The sequence below is a fragment of the Moschus berezovskii genome, chromosome 1 (genome assembly GCF_049115385.1).
Source record: "Moschus berezovskii isolate FMDL1 chromosome 1, NW_MosBer_1.0, whole genome shotgun sequence".
Classification (NCBI taxonomy): domain Eukaryota; kingdom Metazoa; phylum Chordata; class Mammalia; order Artiodactyla; family Moschidae; genus Moschus; species Moschus berezovskii.
This window is the reverse complement of record NC_142460.1, coordinates 116331774-116358303: the sequence shown is the minus strand read 5'-3', so window position 1 is coordinate 116358303 and position 26530 is coordinate 116331774. Positions and strand designations below refer to the sequence as shown.

The window sequence follows — 26530 nt, the reverse complement described above, 5'->3', positions numbered from 1 at the left end:
GGTGACACTATACAGCCTTGATGTACTCCTTTTCCTATTTGGAACCAGTCTGTTGTTCCATGTCCAGTTCTAACTGTAGCTTCCTGACCTGCATACAGATTTCTCAGGAGGCAGGTCAGGTGGTCTGGTATTCCCATCTCTTTCAGAATTAGTTGCACTTAAATGATTATAGTTGAGCTGGCATTGGTTTTCTTTTCTAACATTACTTTTGTCTTATCTGTATAACGTGGATTTGGGCCCATACTTTGTTTGTTTGTTTAATAAACACAGTCATTGTTACAAAGTTTGTTTATATTCTACTAATTCCCTACCAATATTTTTTAAAAAACGTTTTCTGCTATTGAGTTCTAGTTCTAATTTTTAGTATATTTGATGATTAATACTGTGGTTCCATAAAATGATTGAAGATCTTCAATAAAGGAAAAATTTAACATAAGCCTTCAGTATTTAAAAAAAAACTGTATTGTGAAATGCTCCTGACACTGTGTATTTTGACAAGAACTGCTTTCTGTTAAATGTGTATAAAGTCAGGAGGCAAGTTTCTCAATATTCTAATACTCGGTTATTTTACCTGTCATCTTACATCAAACCATAATTTTCCTGTGGTAGCATTTAACTCACCTGACTCCAGCCACTATTAATGTATTTCTGTAGCTTGTAAAACATCTAGTTATCACTGTCTATTTAGCTTGTTTGTACTAATTATTTATTTTCATTTTCTCTAGGATATAGACCTGCAGCTAACTGGATTTGATTTGTAAGCGGGAAATGTACAGTCAATGGCCACTCTTACCACATTGCTACTATGGAAAACAGAATAGTCAGTAGGATATGGTCTCATAAATAATGATGATTGAAGATGCTACTTCAATACATGTGAAATCAATGGAGATAATAGCTGCATGAAGAGCTGTCTGAGCTTTTCTTGACAAACTCGCCTTTAAGAAATCAGAGGTGTAGTCTACCAATATACAGTTTTTCTCAAGTGGATACAAATACCCTGGACTCACTGTAACCAGACAACTACACAACTAATGTGGGACCATGGCAGTGCCCAGATGCACGTGGCCAGATTATGTTTGGAGAGCGGTCATGGCCTGCTTGTTACACAGGGGGTTGGGTGCCTCATTGACTCTGTGTGTGTTAAGCTGTTTGCTTCACGCTGCGCATGTGCTCTCACAAAAATTGGATGATGCAGACCCGCTGGTGACTACCAACTTCGGCAAAATAAGAGGGATCAAGAAAGAACTCAATAATGAAATTTTGGGTCCTGTTATTCAGTTTCTTGGCGTTCCTTATGCAGCCCCGCCAACAGGGGAACATCGTTTTCAGCCTCCGGAACCACCATCTCCTTGGTCAGACATCAGGAACGCTACTCAGTTTGCTCCTGTCTGTCCCCAGAATATCATTGATGGCAGATTGCCAGAAGTCATGCTTCCTGTGTGGTTTACTAATAACTTGGATGTGGTTTCATCGTATGTACAAGACCAGAGTGAAGATTGCCTGTATTTAAACATATACGTCCCAACTGAGGATGGTGAGTTTACTACAGGAAAAACAGGGAGATATATTTATATTTCTCTTTTTTATTCCAGTGATATTAATTCATATGTACTGATAGCGTGCATGGCTTTTCCTGTTGGCATGTAGACATATTTTACATGCGTGCATGCTGCTCTGTTTATGTGTGTTAGTGTATCTGTTCTTATTTTTCCCTGTGCCTACTCCTTTTCTTTCCTCTGCAGCACGTATATTTAGGTAGAAATGGGTTCCTAATTTCCATTTCTTACCGAATGACTTCTGAGAAGATGCATCAACATTTCTCCATTGCATGTGCAGACTCAGCGAAGTTGGGGATCTCTCGCACTCAGTAAATGCAGGAGCATATTAAGTTAGATAGTGGTGTTGCATGTTCCGGCGGTCTGTGATGGAGCGCCATGTTATTTTCTAGTCTTCTATTCATTTTTCAGTAAAAAGAATATCCAAGGAATGTGCCAGAAAACCCGGCAAGAAAATATGTAGAAAAGGAGGTATGTATAAAAGTGGAAATAAAAAATGGGGGAAACAGCTTGCAGAGGAGGAACAAGATATTCTCCCTAAAGATGATTTGCTGATGCTGGAAGTGAATGGCTAGGTGACACTTGGAATTTAATGAAGCCTGTCAAAGAAGAGAAAGATGGTTGAGGAGAGCTCTAGCTGACTAGATGCTGACAAGCTCCTTGGTGGAGTCTTGTGTTGGTGCTGGTAGCGTGGGGAGGATTTGAATCTCTGCTTTGAGTTTGGGTATAGAGAAGATACTTAGGTAATTACATTGCCGGCAGGGTAACCAAAGATGTTGCCTTCCCAGCTGGTCAACTTTGATCTCTGAACCTTTTTTTTTTTTTTTTTAACAGATACTAGATTCCTGTTTCTTTTATAGGAAACAGGTCACAAAAACCTAGTTTTTGTTCGTTTATCCTTAGTTCTCTCTGAAGACCCTATGAACTTTCTCATATAAAGGTAATTTGCTGTAACTAGTGGGCAATCACCATTATTAAGTAACGGTATATTTTCCTAGACAGTCTTCCTATTTTCAGTCACTCCTCCAGAGAAAAAAAAAAAAAAAAAGGGATTTGCAGCTTTTTATACTAAATATTTACAGTCTTAAAATTGCTTTAACATTTTATATTTATGTTAAACAATTTAAAACATAGGGAAGAACATGATTCAGAAGCTACAATTAAATCAACCTTCAAATCATCCTCTAGCCAGATTGAGCAAATGTAGACACTGACAGCTGCAAGCTTGCATCTGAATGTAGCTTGTCCACACTCCGTTTTTATATAACATCCAGTAAATCACTCATAGGAGAGTATGATTTTCTCTGGCAGTAAATTATCTAAGTGTTATTTTGACCTTATTATAACTTTGCCGAATTTTCAATCTTCATACAGAAGTCATATTAATATTCTAGTGCCGTACATTCTCTCTCTGTATGCACTTCTAATCTCCTGGCTGGACCAAGTCAGATTTCATTACAACATCCGTGTGGGGTGGGGAGTGTCTAAACTGTTCGTTTTTACTGCAGTTGCATTATCTGGAAGAAGCTTCATATAACCAAGTCCTCAATTGCATATCAGAAGTATTTTCATTAATTGGAATTTTGTTTTTGTTCTTATTTCTTGGTTAGACTCATAGAATTGGATTTAACCTTCATTTTATTATTAATGTCATGATTTGGGCTGAAAGAATAGTATACTTAAGAAGGTGGATATGGAGGCAACAAAGATGTTTTAAATAACTAAAAAAAAAAGTCTCTTGTTTTTTCCCAAATGAGAATAACTGCAGTAATTTACATGCTTTCAACTAATGTACAATACTGCAGTGGTTATTATTATGCAGCTTATCAAGCATGTGTAATTAGCTAAGTGACTTTCGCCTCCTATCACAAAGATGTTGATTCACAAAGTCATAAATAAAGATGCTACTGAAGAATGCATAAATAGAGCATAATACATAAAAATGTGTACAATCAAAAAAATGATAAGGACATCAAAAGGTAAGCTAGTGAGAAAGTGACCTTTCTTCTCATACAACTTCAGAAGAAAACGGATTTGTCAAAAAATTATTTTTCATTGTCCTTTAGATCATTGGTTACATCTGCCTTATGAGACAGTTGGCAAAGAAGTATGTAGGCAATGCTGTTTACTTTGGCAAACTTTGAACTAAATTTATAATTAGCCTGAGGACAAGATCTATAGATACCTACATCAGTCTGTGTGGTTTATAGTCCACATCTATTGTGCTTCTATATTAAGAATTCTAAAAAATTGGTTTACTTTGGTATTTACTATATTATTAATAAATAAGTTATGCTTACTTATTTGCTACTTGTATATTATCCTAGAATCTAAATAACAAAAATTTTAATGTAATTTTTTTATAGATAATAGTTTTTTAAAAAAAGAAATAAATTTTAGAGCTAGTCTTTTACATAGAGGAGTTGAATTTTTCCCCCAAACTTTCACCTTTTCTTTTTCTTTCTTTTTTTTTTATCATGAAGTGTCTATTTTGGTCACTTCCAGAAATCATGTTTTCCTGGTTGAAAAATATTAATCATTTCATGTGTATGCATATACTAATATATATATTGCAAATAGACTCTGAGTTCTTCAACAAAATTCTGGAAGTTTATAAAGGATGATGTAGGAAGTATAGGAGTAGTTGTGTTGCATTTTATCTAGGTACCAATAAAATTCTGGCTTATTATTCATCTCTTTTTTTTAAATTGTGTATGGTCATCTGCAGAGGCAGATGGACTCCTACCCTTGTGTCAATCTGTGCATGCTGTATTCATTCAAAAATATTCCTTAATTGCCTATTATAGGCACTGTCAGTAACGAATGAAACAAAGTTCTCTCTTCCTATAGAATTTACATTCAAGTGAGTTTACAAAGGACAAACATTTTCTACACTTTTAATCTGAATGAGAGGAAGAAATCTTTCTCTAAGAGATGCCTTGCTGTGATTTTTAAATAAAGTCTTTATAGGATTTTTTTCGTGTACAAGTGAAGAAAAAACTATGTTTTTACCAATCGGCTTCCTCTCATTTACAACAGGTCCCAGTTGTACCCTTTAATCCATCTTTTTAAATTTCCCATGATAGTTTTAGCCATATGTTAATTACTCTCTAGATATTTCTTCAGGGTTTTATCCTTGCAAAATTGAAAGAAAGGATTAATGCTTAAAATGAGCTGACTGCCAACCCTTGGCCACATGGGCAGACAATATGTGATATAAATTCGAATTTGGACATAGAGGACTGACAATTTATCACCAAAACTTTATGAAGAACGTATACGACTGCCCTTACTTTAGAAATATGAAAGTAGGTTCTGTGAATACTTTTAAATAGTACACATGTTTTCTCTCTGTCCAAAGATTCCGGCATAGTCCTCTTGACTGCAATCAGGAGTAGCTTTAATTTGCTTATGTTTCATTTTTGCTTTCTCTAGTTTGCTGTCTTGTGAGAGGAATGTGGTCAAATATTAGGCAGTAAACATGAGAAGGAAGAACAAGGGACCCAGAGAATCCACTGGAAATCAGTTGGCTTACGGATACCCTAGAGATGTTTAGCTTTGTATTTCTCCAGTACTTCGATGGTTATTTGCACAGCTCTTGTGAGGTGAATGCAGAATCAGTTTTCATTTCTGCACAAGTTTTTTACCCCAGTTTTATTGTATAGAAAACTGGAATCTATGTATATGGCTGTGGTACAGTTCTTGACTCCTTGAGAATTTTATTCCTGATTTTCATAAATATTTCACTTTTGCATACTATCTTCAGTAGTCTTTACCTGAGATACTATTCAATTCATTCAAGAGCCTTTTCCATAAAGTTCAGGTTTATTTGGTGGTTTATTGAACATAGAAACTGATATTTCCCTAATGATATATGTATAAAAGTGACTATTGTTGCTGTCAGTGTGTTTAGGATTTTAAAGGGGAATTATATTCCAGAATATTCTTTCTTCATGCTTATCTAATTTTATCTAATTTGTTTATTTACTTAACAAATGTTTATTGAGTCCTTACTCTGCTGGTTAGATTACCACTGTAGGCCCCCAAAATACATCAATAAAATATAAAAAACAAAAACATCTTTTCCCTCTTGGAGCTTATATCTTAGTGTATGGGACACACTCTAGATTATAAACACAATAAATGACTAAATTTAAAGGGTTTCAAAAGATGAGAAATTAACAGAGTATGGAGGCTTAAGTGTCTTGTGGAACATGAAAATAATAGTATTGTCCTCTTTGGGGCAAAGACCTGAAGGAAAAGAAATAAGTATCTTTGGAAAGAACACAGCAAAGGGCAAGCACAAAGGCATTCGGATTAGATTCTGCCTCCTGTGTTTAAGGGACAACTGGGAGTATGGCAGATCTGGAGAGAGAACAGAGTGAGAGCAGCAGTGATCTTTATATTAAAGAGGCCTTTGTATTGACTGACTTTAAATTGGCTTCAGATATTGACTAATACATGACTGTATATTAAAGAGGTCGTGCTGGCTGACATATTGAGAGTAGATTGTAGAAAGGTATGGAGAAACTGGGAGAGCAAATAAGAGGCTGTTGTAGTTTGGATCAGACATCAGCCCGATCCAGTCACAGACCAGACAAGTAACAATAGAAGTGAAAGTCTTAATACAGTACAGATATATTTCTTAATCATTTGGTTATGGTTTGTGAAAGAAAATGGTCAGAGAAGATTCCTAGATTTTTATCTGAATACCTAGAAGAATAGATTTGCCATCAATTAAGATGGAAAAAAAAGCAACGCAGAATAGTTTTTTGGGGGGCACCATAGAAGGATGATGTTTACTTTTGAACACGTTCCATTTGAAGTGACTCTTAGACATCCACGTATAGATTTTAAGAGACCAGTTTGACATTCAGTAGAGAGATATATATGGAGATACAAATTTGGGAGTCTTATACTTTGGCCACCTGATGTGAAGAACTGACTCATTGGAAAAGACCCTGATGCTGGGAAAGATTAAAGGTGGGAGGAGAAGGGGACAACAGAGGATGAGATGGTTGGATGGCATCACCGAGTCGATGGACTGGAGTTTGAGCGAGCTCTGTGAGTTGGTGATGGACAGGGAAGCCTAGCATGCTGCAGTCCATAGGGTTGCAAAGAATCAGACATGACTGACTGCACTGAACTGAATTGTAATATAAAAGGTAAAATTTTGAAGTTGTGAGACTGAGAATAACATGAATTGAATGAAAATAGAGGAAAGAAAATGGTACCAAAGATTCATCCATGGGCCATTCCAACATGAAGAGGTCTGGAAGAAGAGAAGGAAAGACTATAGAGACTAAGAAAGTATTACATATGAGATGAGAAGATGATATTTTTGTTGTCCTCGAAGCTAAGTAAAGAAAATGCATCAAAATAGACAGGAGTGATTAATGCTACCAAATCAACTTTTGTGAGGTTATGTGGTTCTGGCAGACTGGAGTGGGTCAAAGAGAGAATGGGTGAAGATCTGAAATCACTAAGCATAAATAATAATTTTAAGAAGTTTTGCTATAAAAGTGAGCAGAAAAATGGGTGTATTAGGGACCATAGAGGTTGTTTTTTTGTTGTAGGTTAAGATGGAAGAAATAGAGAAATATTTGTGTATAGTTGGAAGGGAACAATTAAAAATATAGGAAAAGGATGATAGACTTCTAGAATAATATCTTTAGAAAAAGATGGGTTCCAGTACACAGTTGGAGGTTTTGGATTAAAAAAAGCATGTGTAGATAATTTAAATTAGCCTGTAGCTAGGTGGAGTCCATGGGTATGAGTACATGGGCAGAAGTCATGGTATGATTCTGTTCTTATTGATCCTGTTTTAATTATTCAATGCATAACATTAAGGCAAGTGGAGATAGAATTAACATTGTTGTGCTGTTTATATACTCTAGACATTGGCCTTATTAGTTAATGTTACAACAATCCTATGAGATTCTTATTCCCACTTTATAAATGCAGAAATGGAGGACCAAGAAAGTTAAGTATCCTGCCCAATGATATATAATCTGTTATCTGGTCAACTGTATTTCCTTTCAGGAGGTAACTTTAGAACAGAGGGAATAAAACAAAACAATACAACAGCAGCAACAACAATCCCATTTATCTGGATCCCATATCAAATGGTAAATGAAATTAATGGCCAGTTTGGTAGTAGAAAAATCACTGCATATTGGAATAAGTATAGCATCTGGATTGTTGGGGACTTGAAGATGAATGGGAAACAAGATTAAACCAGAGATATGGCTTCATATTTGAATTAGTACCTTGGACACTTGTGCTTAAGACTTCTGAAAGCTAAACATTTTAAGCCAAAACTCTGAAATGAAGTAGATCTAAAAGGGTTGTAAAAGAACAGCATCAGTTGTCCCATTGTTTATTGACAGGCAGAGAATCTACTGAAGCTGATGATTAAAAGACTATTATAGTTGACCAATTCAAATTTTCTGGAGAATAAATACCTTTTTTTCTTACAGAAAATTGGATTGAAATTGAAAACATATGATATGCCACCAGCAAAAAGAGCTATGCCAGGAAATAAACCCTCTGTAGAAAAGGCTTCCCTTTCTCTTACCCAGTATAATAATACATGTTTTAATATATTGATTTCACAAATAGAACATACTACTAGCTTCATAGTTATGATGTAATCTTTGCTTTAATTTTACTTTCCATTATAGATTTTGTTGATAATCTTTTCACCTTTCATGTTTCTCCTCCTCTTCTTTTTCCTTCCATGGTGGTATTGGGTTGGTGAAAAAATTTGTATGGGTTATTCTGCACAATTTTATGGGTAAACCTGAATGAACTTTTTGACCAACTCAGTACATGCTAAGTAGTTTAGGAAATTACCAGCTTCAGAAATCACACCGGTCATACATTTCTTAGTAACAATCGCATATCTCCTTCTGGATTTGATAATTTAAAATTCTGGACTAGATGTGGAAGCAAAATTTCCAGTCATAAATCTTCACATAGTCTTTTGTAAGTGGACAGAATACTTTATGTAACACTCCTGATGTTAGATTCCTAGGGCTGCTATAACAAATTGCATAAACTGTGTGGCTTTAAACAACTGAGATTATTCTCTCACTGTTAAGGAGTTGAGAAGTCCAAAATCAAGGAGTTGGCCGATTTGGTTACTTCTGGAAGCTCTGGAAATGAATCTTCCTGCCTCTCTCTTAGCTTCTGTTGGTGGCCAAAAGTCATTGGTGTTCTTTGGCTTGCAGTTGTATTGCTCCAGTCGCTACTTCTGTTGTTAGGTGGTCTTCTCTGGATGTCTCCCAGTGTCTCTGTGTTTTCACATGGTCTTCTCATAAGGACACCAATCATAAGATTTACGACCCAGCCCAATCCAGTGTGACTTCATCCTAATTATATTTTTTAAACCCTATTTCCAGATAAGGTCATTTCTTTGCTAGGGTTTCTGAAACAAAACACCACACACTGCATGATTTACAGATTAGAAAATTTTGGTCTCACAGTTTTAAAGCCTGGAAATCTGAGATCAAGACATTGGCATGGTTGGTTCTTTCTGAGGGCTGTGTGGAAGATGCTGTTCTGGGTCTCTTCCCCTGGCTTATAGATGGCTATCTTCTCCCTATATCTTCACCTGGTATTCTCCCTTTCTCTACTGAAGCATGGTTGACATGCAACGTTATAATAGCTTCAGGTGCATAGCATTATGGTTTGCTATTTGTATATACTGGAAAATAATCAACATAGTAAAGTCTAGTTAGCAGCCATCCCCATACATAGTTACAAACATTTTTTTTTCTTATGATGATAAGTTTTATGATTTACTCTTAGCAACTTTCAAACATATAATACAGTATTATCATCTATAGTCACCTTGCCGTCCCTAACATCCCAGTGACTTATTTTGCAACTGGAAGCTTGAACCTTTGACTCCCACCTTCACCCATTTCATCAGTGCCTCACCCCAGCCTTTGCTCTATCTGTAATTTTACTTTTTACTGTTTTGCTTGTTTGATTTTTTAATTCCACATTTATAGGTGAGTGTTTGTCTTTCACTGACTTATTTCACTTAGCATAAAGCCCATCCATGTCTCAAATGGCAAGGTTTCATTTTCTATGGCTTCAGTTTAGTTCGGGTGCTCAGTTGTGTCCGACTCTTTGTGACACCATGAATCACAGCACGCCAGGCCTCCCTATCTATCACCAACTACCAGAGTTCACTCAAACTCATGTCCCTCGAGTCGGTGATGCCATCCAGCCATCTCACTCTCTGTCGTCCCCTTCTCCTCCTGCCCCCAATCCCTCCCAGCATCAGAGTCTTTTCCAATGAGTCAGCTCTTCTCATGAGATGGCCAAAGTATTGGAGTTTCAGCTTCAACATCAGTCCTTCCAATGAACACCCAGGAGTGATCTCCTTTAGAATGGACTGATTGGATATCCTTGAAGTCAAAGGGTGTCTCAAGAGTCTTTTCCAACACCACAGTTCAAAAGCATCAATTCTTCTGCAATCAGCTTACTTCACAGTCCAACTCTCACATCCATACATAACCACGGGAAAAACCATAGCCTTGACTAGACAGACCTTGGTTGGCAAAGTAATGTCTCTGCTTTTTAATATACTATCTAGGTTGGTCATAACTTTCCTTCCAAGGAGTAAGCGTCTTTTAATTTCATGGCTGCAATCAGCATCTGCGGTGATTTTGGAGCCCCCAAAAATAAAGTCTGACACAGTTTCCACTGTTTTTCCATCTATTTCCCATGAAGTGATGGGACCAGATGCCATGATCTTCATTTTCTGAATGTTGAGCTTCAAGCCAACTTTTTCACTCTCCTCTTTCACTTTCATCAAGAGGCTTTTGAGTTCCTCTTCACTTTCTGCCATAAGGGTAGTGTTATTTGCATATCTGAGGTTATTGATATTTCTCCCAGCAATCTTGTTTCCAGCTCGTGCTTCTTCCAGCCCAGCGTTCCTCATGATGTACTCTGCATAGATGTTAAATAAGCAGGGTGACAATATACAACCTTGACGTACTCCTTTTCCTATTTGGAACCAGTCTGTTGTTCCAGGTACAGTTCTGACTGTTGCTTCCTGACCTGCATACAGATTTCTCAAGAGGCAGGTCAGGTGGTCTGGTATTCCCATCTCTTTCAGAATGTTCCACAGTTTATTGTGATCCACACGGTCAAAGGCTTTGACATAGTCAATGAAGCAGAAATAGATGTTTTTCTGGAACTCTCTTGCTTTCTCCATGATCCAGCAGATGTTGGCAATTTGATCCCTGGTGCCTCTGCCTTTTCTAAAACCTGCTTGAACATCTGGGAGTTCATGGTTCACATATAGCTGAAGCCTGGCTTGGAGAATTTTGAGCATGACTTTACTAGCATGTGAGATGAGTGCAATTGTGTGGTAGTTTCAGCATTCTTTGGCATTGCCTTTCTTTGGGATTGGAATGAAGACTGACCTTTTCCAGTCCTGTGACCACTGCTGAGTTTTCCAAATTTGATGGCATATTGAGTGCAGCACTTTCACAGCATCATCTTTCAAGATTTGAAATAGCTCAACTGGAATTCCATCACCTCCACTAGCTTTGTTCGTAGTGATGCTTTCTAAGGCCCACTTGACTTCACATTCCAAGATGTCTGGCTCTAGGTCAGTGATCACATAATCGTGACTATCTTGGTCGTGAAGATCTTTTTTGTACAATTCTTCTATGTATTCTTGCCATCTCTTCTTAATATCTTCTGCTTCTCTTAGGGCCATACCATTTCTGTCCTTTATCGAGCCCATCTTTGCATGAAATGTTCCCTTGGAATCTCTAATTTTCTTGAAGAGATCTCTTGTTTTTCCTATTCTGTTGTTTTCCTCTATTTCTTTGTATTGATCGCTGAGGAAAGCTTTCTTATCTCTCCTTGCTATTCTTTGGAACTCTGCATTCAGATGCTTGTATCTTTCCTTTTCTCATTTGCTTTTCGCTTCTCTTCTTTTCACAGCTATTTGTAAGGCCTCTTCAGACAGCCATTTTGCTTTTTTGCATTTCTTTTCCATGGGGATGGTCTTGGTCCCTGTCTCCTGTACAATGTCACGAACCTCCATCCAGAGTTCATCAGGCACTCTATCTATCAGATCTAATCCCTTAAATCTATTTCTCACTTCACTGTATAATCATAAGGGATTTGATTGAGGTCATATCTGAATGGTCTAGTGGTTTTCCCTACTTTCTTCAATTTAAGTCTGTTAATTTGGATACTTTTAAGTGTTTAAGTGTTTGACTTTGTATAGACAAATGATTCAGATTTTTAAAAAAAAATTCCTTGAATTTTAAGCGTCTTATCCAGATGGTTGCTCACATGCAAACATAGTTTTAGTTAAGGTTAGGATCTTACAAATTAAAATTCCGGTAGCATTGATTTTCAATACTGTTTCATTTATCGTATTTAGGAAATTGGACCAAGTTTTTTGTAAAATAATTTTTAATTAAAAAGTTATTTCTTTTTTTACTTTAATCCTATGCATCTGATATCTTTAATCCTATGCATCTGATATCTATGTGATGATAGCATTAGAGCAATTTAATTATAGCCCATAAGTTTCATTGACACGTGAAATTTTTCATAAGAATCAGTTATAAACAATTTCAAAAAGTGATACAAAAGCATCTTTCCTCTCTTCTCTTTGGCTCACATTCTGTTTTCCCAAAAAACTTCTGGGCTCCTCTTCTAGAATCTTCTTTCCAGCTTCTCCAAGTGGAAAGACAGAGGACAGAGGGATAAGTCTGTATAGCACAGTAATGACACGGGACAAATATCAACCCTTATAGTTGATATGAAGCAACTGTAGGTATTGCTGCTGCTAGGAAAGGAAGAGGGAGCCCTAGATAAACTTATTAATGATATTTATACTCCTGACTTCGATTCCTGGGTCTCTCAGGTATAGATATGTCCCCAGTGAAGGGAGTCTGTGGAAAGAGGAATGCCTGTAGCTAGTGATCACTCTGCATTCCTGCTGAGTTCCCACTCAGCATCCTCTTCAAGCTCACCATCCTTTCAGGTAGTGAACAGGTGAGGCCTCAGTTTGCAGCTCAAAGCTTTAACCAGAGAGAATTGATAGGTCCTTTGGGCGCAGTAATTTATAAATTAGGCAGTTCCTGAGGATTCTGAGCTGCCTCTGAGCTAGGCAGCCAACTAGCCTGCCAGCGCCTCTCTTGACCCACACCCAAGTCCCCACCATCACATACTGCCATGCTCCTTCACATTCATGGCACCAGCACAGCTCGACTTTCATTCCTTACACATACAGGGAGAGACTACCTACAGTTCCAAGATTTCTTTCGAGAGGAGGGAGGGATTCTGTTGCTTAAAAAATTCTGGGAGTCATTTATTTAGGTAATTAACTATTTCAATGAGAACTGAAATATTTATAAATTTGGATTCAGAAGAGGAATTTTTTCTGTAATGACCATTGAAAATATTTTGTATTACAACTCACTCCAAAAGAACAAGGATGAGATTTTTTTTCACGGTTTTATGAAGATTTTTGGTCATCTGTGCTGTCCACACACATACACACATATGTATGCATTTGTACACACATGTAAAACCTTGTTGAATGTTTCCTGAGGCCTCAGATTGTCATTAATGGAATCTTTGACTATCAAAACAGTGCTTTACCCTGTCCATCTATGTATCTATCTATCTTTCTCTATATATTAATTTATTATCTCTTTGGTGTTGATCCTGCTTTGCTCTGTACATCCAGAAGACCTGCTTTGCAGGGTACATCCAGAAGACCCTGCATCAGATTTCCTTCATGGCTGTCCCCTCTCTCTCTGTCTGATCCCACCGTGGACAAAGCACTCATGTCCCGAACTCCACTGGAGGTTCAGTATGGCAGGACACATCCTTTGCCCTCAGGGAGCTTAAACGGCCATGGCAGCTGGCAAGTAATAAGAAACAGGACATTTTTGTTAGTGACCATGTCAATACGATCAAGTAAATATAAGCCTGATCTTTACTGAAATCTCAAAACCAAATCAGGGAACGGTTGTTCCCGTGGAAAAAAATAAAAAAGGTAATGATGCTGATATTTGGCACTGTGTTCCCTATAATAAAACATTTAATTAAATCTTTAAATGTGTATGGAACACAAAATATGCACATCAGAATAAAACACATCAGGTATAACCAACACTATAATTATATCAGCCCTGTTGCCTAAGCCCACCTTTGTTGCTCTGCCAGCAAGCAGTGGTTTAAAACTTTCTGTCCATCTGTTAAAATAAATAAATAAATAAACAGCCTATGCTGTACCTATACAAATCTCTAACGCTTGGGAATGCTTTGGCTACTGATAGAACAGCTGCTGAGTTTCTGGGCTGCAGGCTGTCTCTCCTAGAGGTAAATTAACAGCTGCTGCTCTGTGGTTCTTTCCACACTGTCGTTGAGCGTCTACTCTCATAGGCCTAGGAGATAACAAAGGTGCATGCATGTGTGCTCAGTTGTGTCTGACTCTTTGTGATCCCATGGACTGTAGCCCTCCAGGCTCCTCTGTCCATGGAATTTTCCAGGCAAGAGTACTGGAGTGGGTTGCCATTTCCTATTCTGCCGATCTTCCCAACCCAGGGACCAAACCAGTGTTTCCTACATTTCCTGCATTGGCAGGTGGATTCTTTACCTGCTAAGCCATCTGGGATGAAAGGGGCATTAAAGAGCTCTCCTCAAAGCATTCCCTATCTTGTCGGGGTAGCAAATAGAGAAAGAGAAAACAAGGTAGTAAGCCTCCTGAGGAAGGGAAGCAAGAAGCGTTATGGGAACACGTGGAAGAGGTGTCCATGGTTTAGAGATGTCTTGTGATAAAAAGTTGTCCTTGATATGAGCACCCAGATAAGAATATGGTTGTCCCTGCATGCCTTCAAAGGTGACTGTGGCCTGTGGGACCATTTTGCTGAGTAATTCCAGATTAAAATATTTCTGCATACTTATTTCAAATGTTTGTTTGCTTGTTTATTTGTGGATGTGGATATGTAAATATAAGTATCTGTGTCTGCACCTTCTTTGCCCTAATAGCAATTGTCTTTTGTTATTTCTATCACTTTACCAGGCTTTAGAAACACTACCCGCCAGCTTCCGGGATACTGAAGCTGATCTGTCATGGGTTGGGAAACGAAACAATCACAGTTAAGAAAAAGGAAAAATAAACTTGTTCCTGAGATAAAAACAGATAGTCTTGAAATGACTGTCTCTATTACAAGTAATATATAACAATTTAAATAAATTTGTTAAAACAGTTTTTAAACAAATTTTATGTTATGAATAACTGAGGCTCTTGAAGATGTAGTCTTTAAGTAAGTGAGGTGTTTCCTAATTGTGAAGCTATAGAAGCCAACCCTGTCCTCATGAGGTGACTCCTCAGGCATGTGTGAAGATATCACTTCCTCCTCCTACTCAGGACACTACAGACATTATCCTTCCATGTCAGTGTACTCTTTCCCTCCTTCCTTCTCCACGTCCCTCACCATAATCTAGAATCTCCATAATTTCTTGCCTGAACCACTACAATAGCCTTATAATGGGTCTTTCTATTCCCATTTCTGCTCCTGCAATACATTCTACACAGAGGGGCCAATGTGATCATTAAAGTCTGAAATCAGTTGCTACGGCCGCTTTCTTGTCCCCTCAGGGGCTTCCTATTTCTTTTAGAATAAATGTAGGACCCCTGACCATAGTCTGTGAGATCCTCCATGATGATTCCTGCCCACCTCTGTCCATGTCTTCTTCCATATCTTTCACCCTTGCTTTCTAGATTCTAGCCTTACTGATCTCTTTTTGGTTACTGGAATAGCCAGTATATATATAATTTTTTTTTCTTTCTTTTTTTAAAATTAATTTATTTTTATTTGAAGGATAATTGATTTACAATATTGTATTGGTTTCTGCCATGTATCAACATGAATCAGCCATAGGTATACATATGTCCCCTCCCTTTTGAACCTCCCTCCCACATCCCACCCCATCACACCCCTCTAGGTAACAGAGCACCAGATTTGAGCTACCTGTTCCCTCATACAGCAAATTCCCACTGACTATCTATTTTACATATGGTAATCTGTATGTTTCAATGCTACTCTCTCAATTTGTCCCACCAATTTCTATCCTGCCTCAGGACCTTTGTACTTGCTACTCCTGTTACCTTGAATGTACCATGACTACCTCTTTTGCAAAGTCTTGGCCAAATGCCACCTTATCAAAGTAGTCTTTGATGAACACTCTGTTAAGTTAACCTCATCTCACACCTTTCCTCTGGTTATTGTCTTACATCCCCTTGGTTATCTCCTGCATTACATTTTTATCTCTATATGAAATTAGCTTATTCACTTATGAGCTTACATGTATACTGTCAGCCCCAGAAGAACATTTATTTTCTTCACTGCTCTATGCTCAGTACTCACAAGGGATTCAATAAACTTTCTTCCAAAACATAAATAGCCTTGAGAAACAGTGCACTTTGTTGGAGAAAGTCTTTGTCTCCCACCATCTGCATTTCTTTGAGTAATGTTATCATTCTTCACCTGACAGAGCAAGTAAGAATTTATAGTGTTCCTCTCTGCTATGAAATCACTATGTGTTTATGGCTCCCAAAATGAAGAAAATTTCAAAGCCAACACCAGAGTCCTTAACTAAGAAATAACAGTGTTCAGTGGCTCAGTCTTTGACAGATATAACCTGGATTCCATTGCAGGGGCCCTTGGGCCCGAGTGGCTGCCAACAACCAAGGCTCTTGGCTTTCTGCCTGTGCACGTTTCTGCCAGCCTTATTGCCTCTGCACTGAATTTATATTTTAATACAGGACGCCAGCAACGCATTTGTGTAATAGGAGCACGGAGAATGATTTTCCTTTTCCAGGCCAGCAGCTTCATTTTCCCTTCCCACCTTCTAATTTAATTTCCTTTCCCTCTTACCCAACTCCAAGTTCCCTCCTGTGACAAATATATTTTCTTTTGTAATTATTTCTCTTTCTTTGTTCTTGTTCTACCATCTACTTCTATGATAGGCCTTCTTACCACTATTTCTATTAAGACATTTCATTTGAGGTTCATTTCATTTGAGGTTATTCAAGAGGCAATGCCTGAGTGCTAGATGAGATAAGGAGAGGTCTAACTGGATTTGCTTAAGGGATTTTCTATGTGGTATGAAATAACTCCGCCAGGGACCTGTTCTGGGGAGCCTTTTCCTTAGGATTTAGCCTTCCATTCGGTTAGGTCATGTCACCATTAATATGTTAACGAACCCAGAGGGTTATTTAGCCCTTTTCTTCTTTTATTAGGCATTCGCAACTACTGACTTTCCTACAAAAAAACAGATATCTCTTTATAAAATGAGGCAAACCAGAGAATGAGACCTTCCGATATGTACAGAATCGTAGGCAGAGTTGTGGGGACAAAGTTTGTACCCTAAAAGGACTGATGAAGGCATATTTTGAGCCTGATGGATAAGGGGTAGCTTAGATTACTGAGATATTTGGAGAGGTCAGTGACTTTTCTAGTGGATGGTGGAGGCTGGATTTTCGGCAGTTCAAGGTGAAGAGGCATAGTAAGAGCGTGGTAGACGTAGAATATCACAGTCTATTTGAGAGAAATCTGGCAGTAACATAGACTAAATATATATTACAGAACACATTGTGGAACTGATGAGATGTTAGATTCCTGGTAGGGCTGGCTTCATAGGAGGGTAGTCTGTGCTGTCAAACTGATTCCTGTACTCAGAACAGCTTCACACTTAGTAAAATTCTCTGCTGTAACCATCTTGAAATTTGTACTACTTTTTGAACAAGGGATTTAGCATTTTCATGTGGCATTGGGCCTCACAAATTATGCAGCCAGTCCTGTTCCCTGGCTTTGCTGGCATTTTCCCCTTTCTGCATACCCATAGATGCTCTTGTAATTCTGAGATATGGTAGAATAGAAGCCCTCTGTGCAAGTTGGAAAGTTTGATTAAAACTGTCAACTATTAAAGCACTATGAACGTTTGTGTGTATCACCTTACAGTTCCCTTCACATCTAAGGAGAACAGTGGAAAAGGGACATGTTGTAATTTGAGAAAATAAAAGATCTGTTTTTCTCTTAATCCTATTTTTATGCATTTGTTCATTCTTTTATGAAATGATTATTAAGTGTCTAATTTGTCCTAGGGGCTATACTAGAAACTGAGGATAAAAACTGGTATTTACTGTTTGTTTTTTAAAAATTTTACTGGTCTTTGCCCGTAAGGGACAATCAAACAAGGAATAATAATGATAATAATTGTTATAATAGCTATCACTTGTGCAGTACCTATCATGAGCTAGTCATTGTTTTAAGGGTTTTAAATATTTAATTCTCGCAAAAGCCCTGCAAAGTTGTTACTGTTCGTTTCCCTGCTTTACTGATGAGAAATGTGAGACATGTGTAGGTTATATAAACCGTGTGAGATTCCACAGCTAGAGAATGGTGGAGCCAGGATTCACAATTAAGCAGCTCAACTCCTTTAACTGTGCTCTTGCTGCTGCTGCTAAGTAGCTTCAGTCATGTCCGACTCTGTGCGACCCCATAGATGGCAGCCCACCAGGCTCCCCCATCCCTGGAATTCTCCAGGCAAGAACATTGGAGTGGGTTGCCATTTCCTTCTCCAATGCATGAAAGGGAAAAGTGAAAGTGAAGTCGCTCAGTCGTGTCTGACTCTTAGCGACCCCATGGACTGCAGCCTACCAGACTCCTCCGTCCATGGGAGTTTCCAGGCAAGAGTACTGGAGTGGGTTGCCATTGCCTTCTCGGAACTGTGCCCTTAGTTACTAGTATAACAGATGTCAGAGATGCGTTGAGGGGAGTAAATAAAGGTTGTGTGTGCCCGGTGCTGCCCCAAGGAGGGAAGGGCTAGTTTGATCTTGGATGGGAGCTGGAGAGGAAAGGGTTTATCATCATCGTCTTGCTTGAAATGAACTGTGAAGCATGAGGAAGGAGGCCATCTCTCTCCTGAGCAAACTGGTCTACTGGGGTGAGGAAAAGGGAGTTTTGCCAGGTAGAGAGCAACATGTAATCAGAGAGTGCGTGAGAGAGAAACCTTGATAAGCAAGCTCCCAGATCTTCATGTCTAAGGACTTTGGAGGTTTTATCTAAGTGATGGCGGGTCATTAAACATTTTGAACAAAGGCTTCACTTGATCGGATGAGCACTTTAGAATATTCTCTCTGACAACAGTGTAAATGGTAGAATCCCTGGTTGAAACACCCCAGCAGAGATGACCAGAGGGCTCTTGTAATGGGTGTCAGTGACCACGCAGGCCTTACCAAAAGCAATGCCTGGAGGGTAGAAAGGAGGACATGAAGGATAGGAGATGCTTATTGACAGCCTGATAGAATTAGCAGGTTGACTAGTATTGGGAGGGCTGAAGAAGGGATGGAGCACAGGATGTCTCTAGGATGTCTCACTGCCCAGTGCCTCCCTTCCTGACCCATTGCCTTTACTTCCCATAACCAGCCATCTTGACCATGCTTTTTCACTAGAACTCAAGAGGGAAAGACAGGATAGAGAGCGAGTTAGAATAAAGGAATGAAGTTTGATAAAAGGGAAAGTGTCAGTGGCAGAGAGGAAAGATAAAAGAAAACAAAAAGAGTTGCAGATAACAAACAGAAGAACAAGATAGAATGCTGAACAAATTTTTAATCTCCCATATGCCAAATGTTAGGAAAACCGAAAATAATGTCATATATATAGTGGTGGTTTAGTCACTAAGTTGTGTCCAACTCTTGTGACACCATGGACTGTAGCTTGCCAGGCTCCCCTGTCCATGGGATTCTCTAGGCAAGAGTACTGGAGTGGGTTGCCATTTCCTTCTCCAGGGGATCTTCCTGACCCAGGAATCAAACCCAGGTCTCCTGCATTGCAGGCAGGTTCTTTACTGACTGAGCTACAAGGGAAGCCTGAGACACACACACACACACACACACGAACTTGAGGGAGAGATAAATATGTCAGAACAAGACAGAAAGAGATGACAGGAAAATGTAATGAGACAGAAGAAAGAATCCTAAGTTTGTAACCTACCCTTGGTTGCAACAAATTTGAAAATGATAAAAGAAACATACATAGATAGCAAATCACCAACTGTCAACTAGAAAGAGAGTAAAATCATTTATTTATATGTAATTTACTAAAAAGAACAGACAGGTGCATGATTTATGTAGCTTTGTGTTAATGACTAGACAAATGAACTTAAAATTCATTCAGTAATAACTCAGAAAATATATGTTGATTGAATTCAACATATATTTTTGGAGCATTTATTATGTGGGATGCCTCATGCTAGATGTTGGAATACAAATCTATACTGTACAAATTAATAACACACACAGACATACACATTATACACACTACACATGGGTAGTTAAAATCTAGTAAGAAGGTAAATTATAAATAATCAAGTATATGTGCTACAAGACCAGAGAGGTCATTAGGGGAAAGACATGCTATTGATCCTTATAAGAATGTAAGAAATCATCAAGTTGGATGTGCATCAGAAACGTTCTATAGAAGAGGTAATATTTTAGCTCAGCCTTGAACGATGGGTAGTCTGTCAACAGAAAAACATGTAGGACTTTCGTCCAGCAAAAAGAAAGGCATAGCAGTTAACAGAGACTGAGGACTGTAGTGTTTAGTTATTTATGTCCCAGAAAATATTGAATTGTAGTGAAAGATCAATACTAGTTTTAGTGAAATGTTAGAAGGCCTAAAAGGCTAAGAAGATGAGTGATTTTACTATCAACTTTGTTGTTCAGTTGCTCAGTCGTGTCCGACTCTTTGCGACCCAATGGGCTGCAGCACGCCAGCCTTCTCTGTCCTTCACCATCTCCCAGAGCTTTCTCAAATTCATGTCCATCGAGTGAGTGATGCCATCCAACCATCTCATCCTGTGTCGTCCCCTTCTCCTCCTGCCTTCAATCTTTCCCAGCATCAGGGTCTTCTTTAATGAGTCAGCTCTTCTTATCAAGTGGCCAAAGTATTGGAGCTTCAGCATTAGTCCTTCCAATGTATATTCAGGGCCGGTTTCCTTCAGGATTGACTGATTTGTTCTCCTTGCAGGCCAAGGGACTCTCAGGAGTCTTCTCCAACTCCACAGTTCAAAAAGCATCAGTTCTTCAGTGCTCAGCTTTCTTTATGGTCCAACTCTCATATCCATACATGCCTACTGGGAAACCATAGCTTTGACTATATGGACCTTTGTTGGCAAAGTAATATCTCTGCTTTTTAATACAGTGTCTAGGTTTCTCATAGCTTTTCTTCCAAGGAGTAAGCATCTTTTAATTTCATGGGTGCAGTTACCATCTGCAGTGATTTTGGAGCCCAAGAAAATAAAGTCTGTCACTGTTTCCATTGTTTCCCCATCTATTTGAAGTGATGGGACTGGATGCCATGATCTTAGTTTCCCATTAATGATTTTTTGGGCAAGGGATTATGATAAGAAGTGTGGTTTCAGAAGAAGTAAACAAGGGACAGGAAGGTTGTATGATTGGTTAGATTACAGGAAAGAAGCCTATATAGGAAACAATGGTCCTGTAGTTCATAGGAAAAATAGCTGGCAGTAGAAACAAAAAGGATGATGAATTTGAGAGACATTTCAAAGCAGAGTTGGCAGAATTGGAAATTGATTACAAAAATATGGTGGTGGACAGTGAGCAAGGAAGCCTTGGCAAGGTTGACAGCAGATTGGTGAGTGTATGGTCCTGAGGAAGATGAGGCTGTCAATAAATCATATTCCCAGATCTTCTCCATGAATACATGAGCTTATGAAATTTTCAGCAAAATTGATCATGGAAATTTATATGCCATCCTTTTCTTTCTTTTTATCAAAATGAAGGTACAAAAAAAGCTATCTGTGCCATTGTAGTGTGTTCAAATAAATTATTAACCTCATCAAGGCAGAGAAAGCCTCTGAAAAAAATACTATTTTCTTTTTTTTTTTAACCAAAGAGGAGGCAAAAGATGCTTGATATTCTGCTGAAATCCCTCTACTACTGTCATTTCAGAGCTGGACATAGCTCTAGATTTCCAAAAGAGAAATGAATAGGGTACATAACACTTTGCTCAGGAAAAGGCCACCCACTGCCACAGCCTGTGTGAGTATAATTCTCACTGACAAGCCAAGATTGAGAAAGGTATACAAGGCCAATTACACAGACTCAGCCTGTTTTTCCAGCTATTTAACTGTTCACATCAAGTGCTGTGTTTATCTGCATGGAAGTGGAATGGACCCAAAGAACCTTGGAGCAGCATAGCCACATGTCTTGCTGTGAGAAGTACAGATGGGATCGGGGAGGCTCTTCCCTCAGACTGATACACCTCGACCATTAAAATGACATAAACCTCAAAGAAAGACTAAGATTACAGGATGTGGGATCTAGAGCAGTGGCCAGAATATCTGGTAAGATGAGAACATGATAGAATGCCCCAAGTGCTTTTTGATGCTGACCTGCTAGAAGAGGAAGAAAAGTAGTCCCAGGAAAAGAGAAAAAAAATCAAATTCATTTTGAGATTTTAGGAAAATGAATGTTTACATTTCTAAAGTGATCATGTTGCTCACTTTTAAGAATCTGATTCAAATAGGGAAATTACTTCTTTGGGAGGATTTCTGAAAAATTTTAGAAAGAGGGAACAAAGTAACTAGCCAACCCAATTAGTAAACACAGCAAGCTGCCATATATCCTGCCCAATAACAGATGCAGGCCTTAGGGGAGCTGCACGCCATCTTCCAGATCATTGAACAAATGACTTTCTTCGGTGCACTAATTAGGCTGAAAGAGTTAAAAAGAAAAAAGCATCTAAATGTGTTCTATGCCATGAAATTTAAAAACACTTTCTCCTTGGAAGAAAAGCTATGGCAGACCTAGACAGTATATTAAAAAGCAGAGATATCACTTTGCTGACAAAGTCCATATTGTCAAAGCTATGGTTTTTCCAGTAGTCTTGTGTGGATGTGAGAGTTGGACCATAAAGAAGGCTGAACACTGAAGAATTGATGCTTTTTAAATATGGTGCAGGAGAATACTCTTGAGAGTCCCTTGGCCTGCAAGAAAATCAAACCAGTCAATCCTAAAGGAAACCAGCCCTGAATATTCAGTGGAAAGATTGATGCTGAAACTGAAGTTCCAGTACTTTAGCCACCTGATTCAAAAAGCCAACTCATTGGAAAAGCCTGATGCTGGGAAAGATTGAGGGCAGGAGGAGAAAGGGACAATGAAGGATGAGATGGTTGGGTGGCATCACTGACTCAATGGACATGAGTGTGAGCAAGCTCCAGGAGATAGTAAAGGGCAAGGAGGCCTGGTGTGCTACAGTCCATGGGGTCTCAAAGAGTTCAGACACAACTTGGTGACTGAACAGCAACAATGCCCAAGGGAATGTTGAGTCTCAAGGAAGCTCAGTTGTGTGAAGGACTAAACTTGATTATTCTTGAAACCCCATCCTGTCCCATCATCATTCTGCAGCAAGACATGTTTATTCATCTCTATCCATCTTGTTTCCCATGTCCATTTTGTTGACCTGTCTCTGACATGGACTTCAACATAAATCTCAGTGAAGATTCAACTTAGTGAAGGTTAGATCATTCTTGTCTGTATTGTCCTGAAAACCCTTTGTCATGAAAACCAGTGATACTGATTGCATGTTGGAAGCAGGGGAACCTGTGACTCTGTTGTAAAGGTACTCAGCTGGATGTGAAAGGAAATTAGGACAGGTCTGATATTCTGTAAAGGTAAGGGAATGTGATAATCTTCACTAAAGAAGAAAAACTGGAGTCCTTGGAGGCTGGAAAGCTAGGAGGGATGATATCTAATCGTAAATGTGTTTTAGATCAGGTTAGAATGTACAGACAGAAAATGATCATATTTAAGGTGACTTGGGTTTTGTACAAGTAGATATGAAAAGAGAACATGTGTGCCAAGAGGACAGACTAGCATGAGTGAGGGGAGGCATTAGAGGTAGGAAAAGAATGACGATTGTTACTGTCTCCTGGTTAACGATGATTGTTACTGGTTGGAGGTGGGCTGGGAAAAAGGAAAAAATACTAGGGAAAGAAAGATTGATTGGGATTTTGTGAAGGACTTTGAATGACAGTGTGAGGATTTCACATTTAATTTGGTAGGCCAACGGGAGCCACCAGATGTTTGTGCATAACACAGTGACATGATTAAAACTGTTTTAGGAAGATTAATTTGGCAGTTGTCTTTGGTGAGACTGATGTTGTAAGAGGCTGGGACTTGGGAAAAAATTAAATCTGACAAGAAATTGATCCGTAGTTTAAAAAATCTTACCAAATATTTTAAAATTTCCTGTAGTCCTATTGATATCTATTTAAAAGGCTCTAAAAGAGCATGCTGCTGCTGCTGCTAAGTCACTTCAGCCGTGTCTGACTCTGTGCGACCCCGTAGACGGCAGCCCACCAGGCTCCTCTGTCGCTGGGATTCTCCAGGCAAGAACTCTGGAGTGGGTTGCCATTTCCTTCTCCAATGTAAGAAAGTGAAAAGTGAAAGGGAAGTCGCTCAGGCGTGTCCGACTCTTTGAGACCCCATGCACTGCAGCCTGCCAGGGCCCTCCATCCATGGGAGTTTCCAGGCAAGAGTACTGGAGTGGGTTGCCATTGCCTTCTCTGCTAAAAGAGCATAAAGGATATTATTAGCTTTATCTTTTCTTTTTACAAACAAAGGAAGGTATGCTAGGAGAATCAGTAGATACACTTGAAAGGCTGATTTCTGGGGAAGGGACTGGCCCTCTAGCCTCTTGCCCACACATCCGCTGGGGAAAGAGCTCTGGCTGGATTCATGGCTTCCTATTCTCATTCTGTCACTGGGTTGCTGTGTGACTTTGAACAAGTCATGTTGCCTCTTTGGGCCTCCGTTTTCACCTCATCTATGAAATGAGGTTTGGGCTCCATGATCTCTAGAGACATTTTCATATTTCACTCTTTCAGAGTTTGTTTGTTTTATAGGAGCAAAGGGAATTGCAGTGGAGAAAGGGTTAATGTTTGCTGCATTTTCTTCTGCCTGTTTCACTGACTCACCAAGAATTTTAGCGAGGAGGATGAGTTGAACACCTCACTTCATGTGTGGATTTAATGTAGCGTGAGCTTGTTTCATTTCTTGTAACAGTTTAAATGCCATCTTTAATGTTTTCTTGCCTGCTGCTGTTGCTGTTTTTCCCTGTTTCCCAGAAACTGAACTGTTGCAGATGTCTGTTCCCATGTCTCACAATGAATTAAGGCTACAACAAGAATATATTTTCTTCTTTATATTTAAAAAGACTAACAATACCAATTTAAATAAATTATCTGTAGTGTAATATTGATATATCTAAGTTTTATCTGCAAGGGAATAATTTAAATCAGCTAGCGATGAAGTGTAATACTTTAAAGATGTGAATTCAGGATAGCCACCACATGTATTAAGAACAAATAGAGGCTGTTTCCATTAATTAGTTAAATTTTATACAGCCTAGAGGGCACGAGACAACCTGTGGTAGTATTTCCAAGATTAATTTATAGCTCATAGGTTGTCTAATTTTTCTTAACTAGGGAAGTAATAAGGTTTATAATTCTCATAGTTTAAAAAAAATGAGAAATTTTTTTTTCTAGAAACTTCCAGATAGTTTAATAAGCTTCTGAGAATAGCATTAGTACTATGTATTTCAGTGAGAATCTTCTTGAATTGTATTTAATTGTCAGAGATTTCATCCATGTCAGTTTGGTCATACAGATGGGTGAATCAAACAGTCTTAACTTTATTCATTTGTCACTTTTCTGATTATATTTAGAGAATCATCAAGTATTTCTGGATATATTCTATTATGTTTAAAAACTATTCTGCAGACAGAGTTTGAATCATTGAGGGGCTGGAGATACCACTGTTAGAAGTACCACTCCCTTTTTCTTTAATTTTGCAGAAAAATGGACAGATAAACTACAGTGGTGAAGAATTAGATTAAAGAATGATATTACATGCATTAGGACAGCATCCTTGATATGGGTTTCAGAGACAAGCTCATGTGGACTGGCCAAATATTTGAACATTGTTGAAAATGGGAAGACTATTCCTTTTTCATACTCTCACCCTCTCTCAGACATACATATCACCACTACTAACCACCCTAGTACTTTTGCTCAGATTGCAGTTGAATAAACAAATTTGGATTTCCTTATTGGTTTTAGTATATTTGGTTAAATGGAAACGTGAACATTTACTCATGCTTCTACATCTTCTCCCAAGTAGCATTTCCAAATGGGTCTTAGTCTTTCCCTTCTCTCTTTGAGAAGATGTAAAAGACATGTTTGTTTCAAGCTACAAATCATGAACCATTTACTAAATAATCTGTTATGCACTATTTATGAATTAACTAATACTTTAATATTTTAGCTTTTGATTCAAAATTAAGAGCTGTTAACTAGTAAGATAATAAAGTATTTAAGAAGTATTCATTCTACTTGCCTGATTTAGTCACCTACATCTACCTCAAAAATCTTGGAATGTTTAATATAATAAAAGAAATCTTTGAGGAGTCTACAGATATCAATCAATTGACATTTAACAAAGTTACCAGTTTGAAAACTCAGTACAAAAGTGAAAAAACCTAGTGTTAAGACTATAGACTTTGATTAATATAAAAGATGATAGAAACATCTTTGAAATTTAGTAAGATTGTTTTTCTTGTAGCTAGAAATATAGCTTTAGTAATTGAATTTATATTGGCATCTATATCATAATACATTCAAATGCATGAAGCCTCTTCTCTGTTTATGGCCTATAGATCAATGTTGTCTAATAGAAATCTCTGTAGTCATAGAAATGTTCTATATCTGCTCTGATTGGTATGCCAGCCCCTAGTTACCTGTGGCTATTAAGAACTCCAAGATATAGTTAATGTGATGGAGGAACTATTTAAATTCACTTAATTTTTATTAGTACAAATTACAAT

At 38.3% G+C, this 26530-nt stretch overlaps 1 protein-coding gene across 1 annotated transcript in view; it reads left to right on the top strand.

Annotated features, from left to right (window-relative positions):
* The window catches only part of LOC148778830 (neuroligin-1-like), a 268159-nt gene that overhangs the window by 25087 nt on the left and 216542 nt on the right, over positions 1 to 26530 (top strand). Inside the window, exon 2 of the mRNA XM_088842555.1 lies at positions 726 to 1537. Coding sequence (XP_088698681.1) covers positions 1045 to 1537 — 493 coding nt within the window. The 5' untranslated portion in view covers positions 726 to 1044. The remainder of the gene's footprint in view (positions 1 to 725; positions 1538 to 26530) is intronic.